A 13,514-nucleotide genomic window follows, 5' to 3' on the forward strand; every position below is an offset into this window, starting at 1 on the left:
CCCCCCCCCCCCCCCCCGCCCCACTTCAGTGGCTCACGAGCCCGTATTTTATACACCCTTGTCTTTCCTTCCTCTTTTGTCCAAGAGGACATGCATGTATTTCATGCCCATTGTGGCCAGTTTAAAAAAAAGAAATTAGAATACAAATACAGATCAGGGTTGGCTAACATTGTTCATCTTGAATTTGAATAAAATCCAATAAGAGAGTTTGAGGATGGATTTGCAAGTATTAAGTGATATTTTACCATTTATGTAGTTTCCCCTTTCTTTTCTCTGCTCTCTGACTGAAAGTGGAATTAGAAAGAAACCTGGAAGTAGCTGCTGTTTTGGGGGATGTATGTGGTGGACAGGGAAGGAAGAAATGACATGTTCCAACTTCTTTTTTTTTTTTATTAAAAATATTTTTTTGACAAATATTTGTCAAATATTTGTCTACTACTTAAAACAACTATTTGTCAGATATTTATTTGACAGAGATCACAGTTAGGCAGAGAGGCAAGCAGAGAGAGAGGGGGAGATGTGGGTTCAATTCCAGGACCCTGAGATTATGACCTGAGCCGAAGGCAGAGGTATTAACCCACTGAGTCACCCAGATGCCCTTTTATTTTTGTTTTTAAGAAATATTGACACCCAGGGCGCCTGGGTGGCTCAGTGGGTTAAGCCGCTGCCTTCGGCTCAGGTCATGATCTCAGGGTCCTTGGATCGAGTCCCGCATCGGGCTCTTTGCTCAGTGGGGAGCCTGCTTCCTCCTCTCTCTCTCTGCCTGCCTCTCTGCCTACTTGTGATCTCCCTCTGTCAAATAAATAAATAAAATCTTTAAAAAAAAAAAAAAGAAAGAAATATTGACACCCAGTGTGGGGTTTGAACTCTTAACCCCTAGATTGAGAGTCACATACTCTGCTAACTGAGCCAGCTGGGTGCTCCCAAGCTGACTTGCTTTTCTCTGAGAGAAGCCGTGTGAATGGGGTGACCAATCAAATACATTTTTTGTAAACCAGGAGACACTTGAGATGGACTGGAAGCAGGAATGGTCACAGCAGGACAGTAGGCATTACCAGGAAAATTGGTCAGCCTGTAAATGGAGAAAGGGTTTAGCTTGCTAGTAGACATTTTTTTTTTAAATTGGGCACCTCGGTGGCTCAGTGGGTTAAAGCCTCTGCCTTTGGCTCAGGTCATGATCTCAGTGTCCTGGGATGGAGCTCCGTATCAGGCTCTCTGCTCAGCAGGGAGCCTGCTTCCCTTCCTCTCTCTCTGCCTGCCTCTTTTTTTTTTTTTTTAAGATTTTATTTATTTATTTGACAGAGATCACAAGTAGGCAGAGAGACAGGCAGAGAGAGAGGAGGAAGCAGGCTCCCTGCTGAGCAGAGAGCCTGATGCGGGACTCGATCCCAGGACCCTGAGATCATGTCCTGAGCCAAAGGCAGAGGCTTAACCCACTGAGCCACCCAGGCGCCCCTTAAGCAGGGATTAAAACTCATTCATCTCTCTAAACCCCAGACCTTTGCCTTTTTTTTTTTTTTTTTTTAAAAAAACATCATGCTCTGTCTTATCTCTGCCATGTTGGTTGATAAGGAAAAGCCCCCAGTAGAGTAGGTAAGGTTTTCCAAATCTATAGAATGTGGAATGCATGTTTAGAAAAATGTACAGATAATTATGAAAATGAACAGTCCCTTATTTTGAGCAAAGGGACAGATCCCAGTAGTGTAAAACATTTAGAAGAGATCTGCTCTGTCTGTTGCAAGGAACCCCATCGGTAGGTTTTCTCATAACTTAAAATGCTTGCTTCTGCCGTCCAACATTTCAGAGCATCTTTGGATAGAGAGATTCTCCTGGAGGTGATCTCCTGCTCAGGATGTTGGTTTGTCCAGTTTGTCGAGGGCAGTGTGAACTCTTCCCTCTCACGGCTCCTTTCAGGCCTTTCTGGTTCAAGACCAGATCAGATCGAACCGCCAATTACAGAAACCCGAACACATAGTCATCAGACTAATTCCAAGCTCTCTCCACAGTTTTCAGTTTCCTCTTTGATGAAAAATGTGGCTACAATAATGAACACCTCCTGCTGAACTTGAAGAGAGACCGCGTGGAGAGCCGAGCCGGGTTTAATCTCCTGCTCGCAGCAGATCGCATCCAAGTGGGTTATTACACGAGCCTGGACTACATCATTGGAGACATTGGAATTACCAAGGGGAAGCACTTCTGGGCCTTCCGTGTGGAGCCGTATTCCTACCTGGTCAAGGCGGGCGTCGCTTCCAGTGATAAACTGCAGGAGTGGCTCCGTTCTCCCCGGGATGCAGTTAGTCCAAGGTAGGTTCTCTTACCGGTCTAGGACTTGAGAATCCTTCTGTAGATAAACAGCCTTGTTCATGCGCAAGGCAAGCCAGGAAGTCCGCCTGGGTTTACTTACCACGGTCCGAGTGCTTTCCTTAGACCCTGGTGCTTTGGCTGCGGTTAGGTGGCTGGCTGAGGAAAGGGGTCGGGCTTGTCTTGTATTTCCACAGTGAGAATTGCGACTCAGCAGTTCCTTTTGGAGCTGCGAGGAAGTCAATCTGTTCTGGATGCCTCTTGACTGTGCTTTGCACTTTGAAATTTCAAAAGGTTTTCATCTCAGCTACCTTGCAGCTTTGCTTCTGTGGTCAGTGCTACTCAAGTGCATGGTGAAATGCTTCTGATGGCCATACTTCAGAACAGATATGAAGTCGTTCTTTTGTTATGGGGCACAGTTTTCTTCAAAGTCCCCTGTGAGGATTTTACAACATTGAGTGATGGGACATGGGTTTCCATATCAGACACTTCCAGTGTCTTAAGAGATGGGTGATTGAACCGAGATTGTATGGTTTCGTTGTTTTAGATGGGATAAGGTCTACTGGCCCACATAGTCCATTTTTGATAGAATCCCAAATTAATAATCGGAGTTGATAGGAAGAGCATTTTGCTCTAGGGTGAAAAAAAGACAAAATGATGAAAACAGTAATTGGGATATGGTCAGTTAAACATAATGCCATAGACCTAGAATATTGGTAGAAAATTGGCATTCATAATGTTTAAAAAGCTTATAATATCAGAAATATTAGAAGTGAAAAAATCTGATTAAAAGTGTCAACGTAAAAAAAAAAAAAAGTGCCATTGTACCATAATCACAAATACGTAAGAAGTGAACTCTGCCCAGGAGGAAAATGGAAGGACCATTGTATCCAAAATTTATATTTGTTGGGGGGGAGACCCTCTCATTCTTGCTTGCTTGCCTCATAGAACCGTGTAGAAATCCCAGTGCTGAATGAGGGTTCTGAGGACCATGAAACATGACTTTTTCTCCTGCATTGTTTTGCATTGCTTGTGTATTTTACTTTAATTTGCCAATTCCTTGTATTAGGGCACACATCTTGGTCTTATATATATATATATATATTTTTTTTTTAACGTATGATTATGTGCTATGAATATTTAATCTGACCGTTCCCTTCAGTTTTTCCCTTCCGTTATTATTACTTATTTTAAGCAATCTCTACACCCAGTGTGGGGCTTGAACTCATGAGCCTGAAATAAGAGTCTGAGCCAGCTAGGCACTCCTCCCCCACTTCAGTTCTGAGAGGCCAGAGTCCGGAATTATTTTATGGGGTTTTATTATTTTTCTCATCTGTAGGTATATATATAGACATTTTATGATAGTTCATGACAAAGAATTTGGGGCTGAGTCTCTGGTATCACTCTAAATGGCCATGTGTAGTCGTCATGTTTTTAACTGATTTGTATCTTAATAAAAGTTTTTGATGTACTGTTTAATTTGAAAGCGATGTATATCATTGCATGAAACCGTTTGGAGGCCCCCCCGAAGGCCTGTGGCTTGGCACCCCCGCTAAGACTCCATCCGTTGTGTTCTAGATATGAGCAAGACAGCGGCCATGACAGCGGAAGTGAAGACGCCTGCTTTGACTCCTCACAGCCATTCACACTGGTCACCATTGGCATGAAGAAGTTTTTCATACCCAAGTCAGCCACTTCTGCCAACGAGCCTGAGAACAGAGTTCTCCCCATGCCCACGAGTATAGGGATTTTCCTTGACTACGACAAAGGCAGAGTGGCTTTCTATGACATGGATCACATGAAATGCCTTTACGAGCGCCAGGTGGACTGCTCGCACACCATGTACCCAGCATTTGCCTTAATGGGCAGTGGGGGAGTCCAGCTGGAGGAACCCATCACGGCAAAATACCTAGAATACCAAGAGCACATGTAGTTTAAGCATCTGACGTGACTTAGGGTAGGAAAGGGGAGCAGAATAATGCCTTGGTGTTAACCTTCGTAACTAATTACATATCATCTAAGTAGTCTGTGATCACAGTGGTTTTTGTGCGTGTTTCCTCTTAAATCGGAAAACCTAAACAGTTCTGCCTCTTCCTGTTGTCGTCCTGCCTTTCACAAGCCATGGGAGTAAAGACACTCCTGGTTAATTAACTCTGAAATGGTTAACTCTCTAACTGGACTGTCTGTCTTTTTTTATGAACAGGAAATCTAATTTATTTATGTCAGCCCTGTTGCTGATACTTAAATTTCTTTTTTGGCGGGGAGGGAAGGGATACAAAAGTATTTATTATTACATTTCTTTGGTGGTTGATTTTTTCATTTTGTATCATGTTCATGTCTTAAGATATTTTTTAGATGCCTTATGGGTGGAAATTAGTACTTAGCTTGTGTCTCATATATGTTTTTCATAGGAGAACGAAAGTATAGATAGGTTAAAAAGGTCAGAGAAATGGTAGTATATTTAAATGGAAAATTATGTATTTTGAGGTGTATGACGGATTTTCAGAGTATATTCCCTGCAAAGTGAATACTGCTTTTTTTTTTTCTTTTAAGATTACAACTTGTATTTTTAAGGATATTTTGAAGAGTTCCTTAGCTGTAATGCCCATACCTTCGTGTGTAGTTAAACATTGTTTGTCTGTCTGCAGGAAACACAAAGTTCTTGGCTAACACTTGAAACTTGTCACTTCATGTAAAATTTGTCTTCAGTTTTTCTTACTCTGTGAAATGAGTTATACCAAATAATTTATTTTTTTACAAATATTAGTGAAGATTCACTGATATTTGGCATATTGTTCTTTTGCCCTCCTATCGTGTCCTGTGATTTTATGATTTTCTTCTTTTTGGCACTGATACTGTATATTAGATTGTCCTGGTTTATGTTTACATGTTTGGAAAGTTCATGACTTATTTTAAAGTCATTAAATTATTCTAAAATGTGAAGTAACTGGTCAGTTGGATGTTTTCTGTGGCCGATTGTTTAGCAGTAAGCATCTGTAAAAGTAAGTAAAAGACAAATCTGCTTGTTTAGGAATAATAACAAAAATCATAGTGACTGTGTACCCTTTTAACAGCTCTTCGTTTGAAGAATTAATATTTTAATTGAAATTTTATTTTCATTTTTAAAAGCTGTCTCTTACCTAGATGCCTTTTTAATTTAAACTGTGTATTTTTTAGACATTAAAATATTCAGAAGCTAGACTGTTGTACACTTTAGCACTCATGGTTTTGAAATGCTGTTGTCCTGTTTTGATAGATCAACCCAAATCTTCGGCCTTACCTGGTTTCCTTGTTTGTTTGTCTTTAATACATTTTTTTTTTTTAATTTATTTATTTGACAGAGAGAGATCACAAGTAGACGGAGAGGCAGGCAGAGAGAGAGAGAGGAGGAAACAGGCTCCCCGCCGAGCAGAGAGCCCGACGTGGGACTCGATCCCAGGACCCTGAGATCATGACCCAAGCTGAAGGCAGCGGCTCAACCCACTGAGCCACCCAGGCGCCCTTTAATACATATTTTTAAATGGGAATCCGTCCCTCAGGCGGGTAGTATATCAAATTAGCTTTTTCGTCACCAGCGCAAGTGGGAGCTCTCATGGTGAAGTCCAGGATTGAGCAGGCCTTGTTCCGTTCCCACTGATGATTAGCACTTTATGACATAGGCTAACTAAATTTCCGCAGCGTTCGTGCGTCATTGTACATTCGGGCTGCTAAAGCCCTGTGTGTGGTGAGGTTTGAGTCTCAAGACTGTGTAAGCACATACCATGTAGACATTTTAAAAGCTTTAAGAGGAATAGGAAAGGTGCATAAAACCTTGTAGAGTTGTATAAGAATCATTCTCCTGGATTTTTTCATTTTCAATAAAAATTGAAATACGTGTAACTGTTGGACCACATCCTGGGAATCCTCAGTCTGTTTATGTGGAAAATGGAAACAAATCACTGATAAGAGAAGTTCAGCTGAGTATATTAACTTAGAGCTAAGGTTTTTATGTAAGGTTTTTGGGCATGTACTTACTAGCTCTAATTCTTGTCCAAGCGGTCATTAGAAAAGCTTAACGTGAAACTAGTTTACTTCAGCTAACTGATCAGATTGTCAGGAGACAGTTCCTTTTCTGCTCCGTAATCAGATTTTGATCAGAGACTCTTTAGTTCATATTCATATCCTAGGGTCATTGGGCTCTGGTTGTGGGTCACAACGCATTGTTGTTCATGTTTGATGGGTCTTCCTTTTTTTTTTTTTTTTTAAGTTGATTCCAGGCTATTCCCATGATCCTGTATAATTTAATTCTCATAGTTGCAGTTGCTTTCATAAAAGTAAGAGGAGTCAGAGTTATCTCCTAGGCATTGAACACACTCCGGTCATCATCAGATTAGAGTGTGTCCCATGTGGGAATACCATCAATCCTGGCATGGCTACAGAAACTGGAGAACCAAATGTTAAAGACAAGACAGGCCTGCCTTCATTTTAGAAGAACTTCACTAGCTTGTTCACGGCGATGAACATCCTGAAAATTGAAGTTTCTCCTGGGACTCGACTCCCGCTCTTTCTGAGACATGGAGCTGTGTACTGGTTATAAGGTGACCAAGACCGCCCAGCCAGGTCTTAGGAGCTTCCTTTTGAGGAAATGGAGTGCTAGAAGAGTGAGGAAGGGGCTGTTAGATTGGGCGGTCAGGGATGCCCCTTTAGAAGTTTGACACCTCACCCCGAAGGAGCTGGCCCTACAAAGAGCCAAGTGATGAGCATGCTGGGTAGAGAATAAGGGAGCTCAAGAAGGCTTTGAGATGGCAAGCTGATGAAGCCTGGGTTCTGGCAGAAAGTAGCCTTCACAATAGAGGGACCTGTTGAAACGGTAATGAAAAGATTACTTGGAGATGTGAGCCATCCTGGAGAAACTGGTGAGGCCCTGGAAGGATGAGTCACCACTCAAAGCCATTACTGTGTCTAGAGCAAGGAAGGGAAGGGGAAATTGTGTTCCAAGATGTTGGGGACAGAGAGACATTAAGGAAGGGTTGCTTGCTGGGAGTTGGGCTCACCTGACCCTTGAGAGTGGTGCCAGGACACGGAGGGAGTAGAAATATCCTTCACTGGGTCTGTTGGTGCTACTTATTGGCCAAACCCTACTGGCAACCACCCAGCAAGGGCTCTCTGAAGATGCAGACAGTGAAGATGATCTTCCTGGGTTGGAGTCGCTCAGGTGTCCATAACTCCTCTTTAAATTGTGTCTTCCACCCCCCAACACACCATAATCCCCTTTTTCCTGCTTGAGTTGTTTGCTTGACGCTCTTAGACATTTCACTTTTGTCTGCATTTTCTAAAATATTAGCGCCCCAAGACAGGAGTGGTGCCCAGTTTTTAATCACTTCTGGATCACAGCACATTGAATCTCTCCTGCTTAACCAGCCCTAGGATCCTCTGTTGCTTTCCCTTACATGGTCCCTGTGGTTTCTGAGCCTGCCTGGAGATTGGCGAGGGTAAATGCAGCTCGTGGGGTCTTCCCAGTACAAGCTCCGATTTGACTTTTCCTCCACCAGGTCATTTACCATCCCTCCATCTGCTCTCATGTCCGTGTCGTTAATGGTTACACAGGTCAACTGGTAGCGCTTGGAGTTGGCTTTTCAGTTTCCTGTATATTTTTGTTTTAGGATGGTTTTTTTCTTTGGGAGGGGGTACGATTTTCAAGAGGAAGAGGCAGGTAGGACGTTGCCATCTTGGAACTAGAAAAAGTATTTTTGCAATGATGGATCATAAAAGGAGTATTTTTTTCAGATCTTAATTTTATAACACAAGTGTGTTTTTTTTTTTTTTCGTAATGGGGTTGTAATGTGTATGTGCTTGGCTGAGGACGCTGTCTTGGAAAATCTCTTATAAATTGAACTTTTATTGTATATGGTGAGTAGATTCAATATGATTTGAGATTTGAGAGTTTTAAGATACTTTGTCATCTTTAATTTGTTTCCCCATTTTGATTTTGTTTGCCCTAAATGATCTCTCCACTTTCAGGTAAAGCACATCTGACGATCAGGAACTATGTGTAGCCCAGAAATGATGATCTGGGTAAAATTTCTTGAGTTGTCAGTTCTGCTTGTAACTTTAACATGTGAAATTAAAAAAAAATTTTTTTGGTTTTTTTTTTTCAGTAACTCCTACCCCCAAGGTGGGGCTTGAACTCCGAACCCTGAGCTCAAGAGTCACAGACGGGTGCCTGGGTGGCTCAGTGGGTTAAAGCCTCTGCCTTCAGCTTAGGTCATGATCCCAGGGTCCTGGGATCGAGCCCCACATCGGGCTCTCTGCTCCGCAGGGAGCCTGCCTCCTCCTCTTTCTCTGCCCGACTCTCTGACTACTTGTTAAATAAATAAAATCTTTCAAAGAAAAAAAGTCGCAGGCTGAGCCCACCAGGTGCCCCTCACGTGTGACATTTGAATTCCTTCTTAAATGTGCCTAATTCCTTCACATTGTTGGGTGATGAGAAAGCATGAAGACATTCATGAAATGCTGTAGAGGTCAGTACGTTGTAGTAGGAGCCTAAGCAGTGATCTAGCCGCAGTTTATAGGTTGAAGGAAAAGAGAATAAGTTGGCATGCTAGCTTGTTAGAGTTAGATGTTTTATATTTGACGCCAGGAATTCTCACGGCATTTATTGCCTGTATGATTCTGTGGAACACGTGTCCAAAGCAGTGGTGAGTTTTGGATTCATACATGAGTTTTGTCCTTTAATACCTGTGTGATTTTATTTTTTAATTATTTAGTTGAGAGAGGGAGAAGCGGACTCCCCGCTGAGCAGGGAGCCCGTTGTGGGGCTCCATCGCAGAACCCTGGGATCATGATCTGAGCCCAAGGCAGATGCTCACACGTTCTGCTTTTCAGCAGCATTCCCCAAAACGGTATTTAACTCTCTAATATCTTTTACGAATGATCAGAACACCTTCGAATACACGATGGTATTAGGGGAGTCATAACTAGTCTGTTCACCTGCTCTTAATTGTGTCTAACGCCCAGAGCGAACCTAGAAAGAGGTAGATGAATCCCTTGGGGTAGCATTCAGACAGATAAAAATTAAGTGTAGATTCGGAGCCACCGAGATCCGACAGCCCAAGCGTCTGTCTTTGTTATCACTTAACAAGGAAGACGCGCTCAGGAAACGCAGAGGAAAAGGTCTTGGGTAGTGTATGGTAGTCCGAGTCAAGCTTGGACTTCTCGGGGACACCTAGCTCAGGCTAGATTTCTCTGGCGCCCCAGGAGTGGAGGGTGGACTTCTAATTAAAAAGCCACACAGCAAGTGTGAAAAGGCAAGCGACTCACCTGGGGATCTTGCTAAAATTGAGGAGGGCTGAGTGGGGACTGGGGAGTGTGCATTGCTAACCAGCTCATGGCGAGGCCAAGGGCTGATCTGGGGCTCAGGCTCTCAGGCGCACGGGAGACATCAGTTGGACTTTCAGACACCAGAGGGTTCTGGGATGTGAGGCACTAAGACAGGACTAGTTTGCAGTGAAAACGTGGCTGGCTCGACTGGAATGAGAGCCGTACTCCAAAGTGGGCCTCCTGAGATTTACAGGTAAGGTCTGATTTTCTTTTTACGCCGTTTTGAAGGCTTGCGCATTTAGGCAAACACTTTAATTGAAACTCCCCAGATACTGTGTCGAATGGTACTCAATGTTGAGGCTTCCAAAAGAATGCGGAGGCTATAGGGGTCCCCAGATATTTAAGGAAATCAGCCACTCCCAGCAGGTATCTTTGAGAAATGTGAGTAGAATTTGCTTGATCCTGACCCGTGGTCCCCCATGGTACTAGAGGGTGTTAGTTGCAAAACATACCCACAGCTAAAAGACTTGCCTAGATAAGCATCAGTGATTCTGGAAGTTGGCTGTGTATTGACTGCTATGCTCCAGAAACGGCTAATTGCATATCGGAGACCTTATTTGAATTCTCCCAACATGGCTAAGGAGAGTGTATCCCTTGTTAAAAAACAAAATCTAGGGGTACCTGGGGGGCTCAGTCAGTTAAGCTTCTGCCTTTATTAGCTCAGGTTATGATCCTGGGGTCCTGGGATCGAGTCCTGCATCGGGCTCTCTGCTCAGGAGAGAGCCTGCTTCTCCCCTTGTCTGTCGCTCCCCCTGCTTGTGCTCTCTGACAATTAAATAAAATCTTGAAAAAAAAAAAAAAACAAACAAAAAATGAACAAAATCTAGCCGAGTAAGTTTGGGGATCGCAGCTTTTATCAAACAATAGAAGGCTTTTATTTTTAATCTAAGTTTTTCAGTGATCCAAGATTCATTGTTTATGCACCACACCCAGTGCTCCCTGCAGTAAGGGTTTTGGAGGGGAGGGGGGTGTGGGGGTTTGGGTGAGCCTGATGGTGGGCAATAGAAGGCTTTGATAGCAGGAAGGCTGGCTGAGAAAGTTTCTAGCGGAAGAAAAGGGTTTTTACCAGTAGGACTGCTTTCCCATCGGGGAGGAAAGCAAGAGGTCTTGTCATGTAGATGACCTCATCATCCTTTGGGGGGTTGGAGAGGGACCCCCTGAATGGCAGACTCTCAGGCATGGATTGAAACATTCCTGAATGACTGATGGGGTTAGACCTTTCTGTGGGAGGCTGAAAAGCAGTTTCATTGGGTATTAAACCCCTTAAAATGACAACGGAAACAATCATTTCCATCATTAAATTAAAAAAAAAAAAACAAGTTTTTAAGGACAGCGTAGAATTTCACTGTTGGATGGATAGATTTTCTAGTCTTCTACTTTTTTTTTTTTTTTTAAAGATTCTATTTATTCATTTAAGAGAAACAGTTAAAGCCAGGGAGGCTTGAGGGTGTGGCGGGAGGAGGGAGGAGAGGGGGGAAGCTGACTCCCCACTGAACAGGGAGCCTGATGGGATGTGGGGCTCCATCCCACTGATGTAGGAAAGAACCTTAGGATTCGAAGCCCCCAGCCCAGAGAGAATTCTTGAGATGTCTTTGGTGCACAAAGGTGGTTTTATTAAAGCATGGGGACAGGATCCCTGGCAGAAAGAGCTGCACTGGGGTCCTGAGGAGTGCCCCCTTATACACTTTCAAGTTGGGAGGGGCTTAGGGATAGAGTGAGTCTCTAAGGAATTTTGGAAGCAAGGTTTCCAGGACCTTGGGGCTAGCTGCTGTTGGGAAAAGGTTATTACCAACTAATAAAACCTTAGTCACGAGACCCTTCAGATGTATATCTGTGGGTCATATGCCTGGGGGATGATCGCCAACACCTATCCTGGGTTGTGGGGGGCGCGGCGGTGGTGGTAGGGTGGTGGTAGAGATAAAGGAAGTTCCCAGAGGCATTTTTATACATTAAAGTAGACTTCAAGGATCTGGGAGACAGGGAGGGTCCGGCCAGGATTGCCTTTTGCCCTAAGCAGAGTGTCAACATTAAGCAGTTGAGTCCCTAGAGGAATGTCACTCTGCCTGTTCAGGGTCCTGTCAATGGGGCTGTAGGTAGTAAGGGAATTAATAATTAATTTTTCTTTTGCCTTTTTCCCCCACATCGCGGGGATCCTGAGATCATGACCTGAGCCGAAGGCAGAGGCTTACCGACTGAGCCACCCAGTGCCCCTCCTTTTATAATGTGAGCCAAGGCAGAGGGGTTTCAGAGTGGCCACTCCCAGGAGGAATGTGTCTGCATATGTTTTGCTTCCTTGTGTGTACAAATAACAGTGTCATACAAAATAAGGAAAACTTGAATGGTTTTCTTTGTCACACCATTATTATTTGCCCTGCCGCGGAAAGACTTTGAGGTTTTCAAGGTTGACAGTTTCGTTTTTTAAATAAGCTCTGTACCCAGTGTGGGGCTCAAACGCACCACCCCGAGATGGGGAGTGTCCTCTGCCACCGAGAGCCAGGCGGGCGTCCCAGGGCTCGGAGTTTTGAAAGGGAGGTATAGTGACTTGGGAAGATGAGAAATTCTCAGTTTTTTCGAGTTCTTTAGTGGACTCAGCATATTAAGTATTTTCAAAGGAACCAGTACTCTGAAGTTGGTAATGTGAGTGTTGAGGATTTGGGGTGGTAAGAAATACTCATAGGCCATTTTCAGATCTAGATGACGGATTCTGAAATGGATGGAGTTATGGGGTTTTTGTTTGTTTGTTTGTTTTACCTAGAATTGCTGTTAGGTAGCAGAGATGTATGTACTTTGGTGATGTTATCCCCAAATCTGTCTTAATTCATGCTTTTCCTTTCCCCTCAAATATAAAGTGCTCTGGAAAGTGTCGCCAGGGGGCGCCTGGCTGGGTAGAGCACATGACTCTTGATCTCCGGTTGGGATTCTGAGTCCCATGTTGGGCCTAGCGCTTGCTTAAAAAAGAAAAGGAAAAAACGCGGCTCGCTGCTGATGAAAGGCAGAGAGGAGTGGGGGAAACAAAGGGATTTATTGCAGGGAGGTCAACACCGGAAAAAGGAAGACAGCGGTGACCTCTCTAGGACCGTGTGCAAAGCGCTGAGAATACGACAAGGTTTATATAAGGAAAATGTGGGACAAAGATCAGGTGCATGAGAGACTCCTGGGTGGCTTAGGTCGTGATCCCAGGATCCGGGATCGAGTTTCAGATTGGGTTCCCTGATGAGCCGGGAGTCTGCTGCTGCTACTGCCTCTGTGCCCCCTGCTTGTGATCTCTCTCTCTCTCTGATAAGTAAGTTAATAAATAAATAAAATAGTTAAAAAAAAAAAAAGGTCAGGTGCATGCAGGTGGGTTGTGAAGGTCACTTCGACCCTCGTCTTGGGGTGTGTCACGCGGGGTCTTGCTGGCTCAGGACAGTCCTAAGTGCTTGCCGGAGGAGTTTTGTTCCCATCAGGGGACGCTTCACCGGCAGGGTCTTTGGGCAGGGATAAGAAATAAGCTGGAAAGAAGACCTTAATCCATTAGAAAATTTGAGGTCAAATAAAATAAAAAAAACAACCCCCCCCCCAAAAAAGGAAAAAGTTCGAGTCTAAAGGGAGGTGGTTGAAGCCCTCTTTGAAAAAGATTTTTATGTGTGAATATGAGGCAGGCAGGATGGGGAGCCAGGGGAGGGTCCCACAGGACCCGCCAAGAGCCTTCTTGGCTTCCCCCAGGATAGAACTCCAACATGAACCAGAAAAGGGAAAATGGAGTGTATCTAATGGCAGGGGAGAGAGAGAATAGGCAGTGTCTGGGGTACTCGGGAACCAAGAGAAGACTAAGTGTTATCATAGCCCGGGGTTAGGGGGATTATATTAGAAAA

The 13,514-nt window shown here is 43.9% G+C and overlaps 1 protein-coding gene across 2 annotated transcripts in view; it reads left to right on the forward strand.

Annotated features, from left to right (window-relative positions):
* TRIM36 (tripartite motif containing 36) overlaps positions 1–6,183 on the forward strand; it is a 36,191-nt gene extending 30,008 nt beyond the window's left edge. The window contains exons 9-11 of one of the 2 annotated variants that reach the window (XM_059416710.1): positions 2,007–2,304; positions 3,880–4,258; positions 5,643–6,183. In XM_059416710.1, coding sequence (XP_059272693.1) covers positions 2,007–2,304; positions 3,880–4,234 — 653 coding nt within the window. In that variant the 3' untranslated portion in view covers positions 4,235–4,258; positions 5,643–6,183. Of the gene's footprint in view, positions 1–2,006; positions 2,305–3,879; positions 5,558–5,642 lie in introns of those variants that run through there. The other variant, XM_059416708.1, reaches the window with a different exon arrangement.
* Positions 6,184–13,514: the final 7,331 nt, after the last annotated feature.

This window comes from Mustela nigripes, chromosome 12, assembly GCF_022355385.1.
Source record: "Mustela nigripes isolate SB6536 chromosome 12, MUSNIG.SB6536, whole genome shotgun sequence".
Taxonomy (NCBI): domain Eukaryota; kingdom Metazoa; phylum Chordata; class Mammalia; order Carnivora; family Mustelidae; genus Mustela; species Mustela nigripes.